The sequence below is a fragment of the Mus musculus genome, chromosome 12 (assembly GCF_000001635.26).
Source record: "Mus musculus strain C57BL/6J chromosome 12, GRCm38.p6 C57BL/6J".
Taxonomy (NCBI): Eukaryota; Metazoa; Chordata; class Mammalia; order Rodentia; family Muridae; genus Mus; species Mus musculus.
Genome location: NC_000078.6, coordinates 66,282,669 through 66,287,362, shown reverse-complemented (window position 1 = coordinate 66,287,362; position 4,694 = coordinate 66,282,669). Strand labels below are relative to the sequence as shown.

General features: G+C 43.2%; 1 protein-coding gene across 1 annotated transcript; it reads left to right on the top strand.

The window, feature by feature from the left end:
* Nucleotides 1-2,961: 2,961 nt before the first annotated feature.
* Nucleotides 2,962-3,984, top strand: Rpl10l (ribosomal protein L10-like). Its single transcript, NM_001162933.1, has one exon. The coding sequence runs from the start codon at nt 3,006-3,008 to the stop codon at nt 3,648-3,650; it is 645 nt and encodes a 214-aa protein (NP_001156405.1). The 5' UTR covers nt 2,962-3,005; the 3' UTR covers nt 3,651-3,984.
* The last annotated feature ends 710 nt before the right edge of the window (nt 3,985-4,694 follow it).

The following is a 4,694-nucleotide window of genomic DNA, read 5'->3' as shown; positions in this document are numbered from 1 at the left end:
GTGGCGGCAGTCCCAAAGGCGCCAGGGACTGCAGCTAAGTCATATGACTTGCACCTGACTTCCTCATATAAGCCACAAACATCTTGAGAGCTGCACAGGTGTACCAGGATACTGGTGAATCCAGTTTGATGGAGATATGCCCCTGCTGCCCTGATTAGCTGAAGCTGCGTGCCTGGTGAGGTGGCGTGGCCTGCTGTGCGTGGATGTGAACTGAGAGTATAAAAGAGTGAGAGGCCCAGGGTTCGGGGGAGATATAAACAAGGGAGATATAAACAAGAAGAAACAGGACTGAATAAACATGTGCAGAAGGATCCTGTTGCAGCGTCGTTCTTCCTGGCCATTTGGGCACACGCAAGAGCCAGGCAAAGGGGGCCAGCATTTGGGAGGCAGAGGCAGGCAGATTTCTGAGTTCGAGGCCAGTCTGGTCTACCTGAGTTCGAGAGGCCAGCCTGGTCTACAGAGTGAGTTCCAGGACAGCCAGTGCTATACAAGAAACTCTGTCTCAAAAAACCAAAAAAATAAAATAAATAAATAAATAAATAAATAAAAGGTCTAAATGAGTTAACTAATATAAAATACATAAAATATGAGATTTGAAAATAATATGTATGATACAAAACCAACAATTTTGTTAAAATGTATGTCAAAATGTTTATTTAAAAATCTCACCGGGCGGTGGTGGCACACGCCTTTAATCCTAGCACTTGGGAGGCAGAGGCAGGTGGATTTCTGAGATTGAGGCCAGCCTGGTCTACAGAGTGAGTTCCAGGACACCCAGGGCTATACAGAAAAACCCTATCTCAAAAAACCAAAGAAAAAAAAATCTTAACTAAATGATTGCACTATAGTTAAACATAAAAACTGGTGTAAATCAAAACAGTTCCATGAAAGATGCTCTTTAAAAAAATAAAGATGTCAGAGGCTAATTAACTCCCTTCATCCTCTAATTCCACATAACCTAAATAGTGCTGTTTCCCCCAATAGCTCATCCAGTAAGATGAAAGGATCTATCCATCTGGTTATTTAGCAATGATTCAGCATCCTTTGGCAATTTAGATATCTCTCATGTGGTCACTCACATGGCTTGGTATAACTGTTTTTCTTTCTTTCACATTCCTAGTCTTCCCCCTGGAACTCTTATACAGCTGGTCTGGGTCAGGGTAGCAAGTACTTTACCCATTGAGTCATCTCCCTTTTCCATTTTTATTTTCATGGGACTGATGTCTTTGTTTCTTAAACTTTTCTCTATATTAATTTAAACAGTGGTGTCTCCTGCCTTTAATCCCAGCACTCCGGAGGCAGAGGCAGGTGGATTTCTGAGTTCGAGGCCAGCCTGGTCTACAGAGTGAGTTCCATGACAGCCAGGGCTATACAGAGAAACCTTGCCCCCCCCCCCCCCCGCCAAAAAAAAAAAAAAGAAAGAAAGAAAAAACCCACAAATTTCAAATACACAATTTCAAATTGCTCCTTCTATGCAGTCCATTTTATTTTAGGCTATTTCAAGAAAGGCAAACTGTATGGGTTTTGTTTGTTTTGTTTTGATTTCCTTTGGCTTAGCATAATGTACATTGTGGGTGGTCATTGTACAGTGGGGGGCTAGGCAAAAAAGTACCCATGGAGTGTGCCAGCCTGGCCTCCCTTTCTCTGTTAACCTTCTGACTCCTTATGAGTATGTGGAAGTTATAGGCATGAGTACAGTAAAGAAAACCGCCATCCTAATTCTCTGTAGGACATATTACTTCGGGCCATGTAACCCAGGGTTGGTTACTTCCTGAATTTTTGAAAAAGGTTATCAGATAAACCATTATGATACCACTCACTATTTTAAAAATTCTATAATTTTGGAAGCACAAGGCAAGATCTGGACAGGTAGAAGTACCTAATATTGCATGAACTCGGATTAGTCATTTTATATTTACCTTACAGATTTCTTGCTTCCCAGGCTTATGATACATTCTGCGGACACAGTACATATCCATGAGTGAAAATATATTAAATAATGTTCATGTTATCATCATTTTTTTCAGTACTATAAAGTATGACCTTCTTGTGTTCTTGCATATATTTTTGAGCGACCAAGTCTATTCATCATACTATAGTCAATGAGAATAATTGTGTAAAATTCTTCAAAGCCTATGCTAAACAGCCTCCTAATTTGTAAAATGGTTGAGCTGTGATATGTGAAGCACCTTAACAATCACTACAGCCTTCCTTTTTAGTTTAAAGGTTCCATGTTCATTGTACTCTGGGGCTTCACATATGCTGGGCCCCATTTTTCTGTTACTACCTAGTACGTATGATTAGTCTTCCCTAACTATTCCTCTGTCCTAATCAGGACGCCATACAGGATTTCAGGGGTTATATTCTCTTCTTCTTTTCCACATTTATCTAAAATGAGACAGACTAGTACCACTTAACTCCTCTAATTCTGTACGCCAAATATGGAGATAGCATGCCGTTTTATCTCCACACTCATGTACATAGTAAGGAGTCCAGAACCACTTGCCCAAAAGAGGAATCAAAAGTTATGGGTCTAGGGTCACTAAGAAATTCACCATGACCATAAATCTTTTTTTTCCCCCACTTTGGCTTTTTGAGACAGGGTTTCTCTGTGCAGCCCTGGTTGTCCTGGAACTCACCCTGTAGACCAGGTTGGCCTCGAACTCAGAAATTCGCCTGCCTCTGCCTCCCAAGGGCTGGGATTAAAGGTGTGCGCCACCACCGCCCAGCTGTAAACTTTTGTTTTTAAGCCTACTACAAAGCTTAAGGTCAAAGTTCCAAATTCGGTGGGCAGTGGTGGGCTTTCTTCGGCCTGAAAGAAACCTTTCAGTATTTACCACTGAGGCCTGCGCAGGCGTAGAGTGACCCGGAGATTGAGTGGAAAGGTCTATCTTCAAGTCTTCCTCAGTCTCTATGATTCCCGCAAGGCTTGATGGGTAACAGAAATTTGGCCTCCATTTTGCGGCTGGCGGTGGGCACGCACGGCTGAGGTTCCTGCTGTCGCCATGGGTCGTCGTCCGGCTCGCTGTTACCGGTACTGTAAGAACAAGCCGTACCCAAAGTCCCGTTTCTGCCGAGGCGTCCCCGATGCGAAGATCCGCATCTTTGACCTGGGTCGGAAGAAGGCGAAGGTGGATGAGTTTCCACTCTGCGGCCACATGGTGTCGGACGAGTATGAGCAGCTCTCCTCGGAAGCCCTGGAGGCCGCACGCATCTGCGCCAACAAGTACATGGTGAAGAGCTGTGGCAAGGACGGCTTCCACATCCGCGTGCGGCTGCACCCCTTCCATGTCATCCGCATCAACAAGATGCTGTCGTGCGCAGGTGCCGACAGGCTCCAGACCGGCATGCGAGGCGCCTTCGGGAAACCACAAGGTACGGTGGCGAGAGTCCACATCGGCCAGGTCATCATGTCCATCCGCACCAAGCTGCAGAACAAGGAGCACGTGATCGAGGCCCTACGCCGAGCCAAATTCAAGTTCCCCGGCCGCCAGAAGATCCACATCTCCAAGAAGTGGGGCTTTACCAAGTTCAACGCAGATGAATTTGAAGACAAGGTGGCGGCCAAGCGCCTCATCCCTGATGGCTGTGGAGTCAAATACATCCCTGAACGAGGTCCTCTGGACAAGTGGCGAGCCCTGCATTCCTGAGGACTTTGCTGGCAGAAAAGAAGTACAGATGAGGTTATAGTTTGAAAAACGTTAATTCCGTTTATTGACTTTAGAATGTTACTTTGCATAGTATAGACCATTACAATGGAAAGTACCTGCCTTAAGAAACAAGAAAACTGCAGTTTATAGAGAAAGAATTTTCAATTTTGACCCATGTACTTAAAATTTTTGGTGTATACTGCAGTGTAGCAAATGTTTTGTGGTGACGGTATAAATGGTACTGTTTGTTATCTTGGATTAAGAGTGGCTAGAGAAGTTGGAAGACGTGTGAGAAGTTCTTTATAGAGAATTAAACATGAAAATTACATCTCAACTGTAGCTTTGGTTGTTTTGCTTTAAACTTGTCAATACTATTTTTAAAATTACCCATAGCCTCAGGTTATCAATCTTAGAACAGTTGGGTGTACTGAAAAAGGATTTTCTAGACAAACCTTACATTGTCCTACACTCAGGAGACAGTGATCCAATCTTTTTTTCATCACAGAAAGGTTATAGGTGACAACCGAGTTTATATTGCTTGTATTTGGATCCCAGTGGAATCAACAAAGAAGAGAAAATGACACTAAATCAGCCATCTGTTCTGCGGGGGCCTTGGAGAGTGTAATCTGTTGCTTTTGCCCTGTACAATTACATTGATGAAGCAGGTACTTTCTATCTTATTTTAGAAATGATATAACCTAAAACTGCTGGGTTGTACTGTTTAGTTTTGTTGTTACCTTACCTGCTTTTTAACTTAAACTTCTGAATCTTAGTCCTGGAATCAGAGCCTTTGGATTACCTCAACGATGCATTTCCAAGGGCAACATTTAATGGAAGCAGGAAAAGGGGGAGTGAACTGGTGGATACCTTGCTCATTATTTTGCATTTAGGTAAAGTCTTCTCCAATCAAAAGTTACTGCATCTGACTTGTCCCTCTTAAGTTACTCCTGTGTTTTCACACTAAATTACCATTTTAAGCAATGCCAATACACTCCTAGGTAACTCTCGACAAGTAACAACGTGAGTTCATTCCAAAGGCTCTTC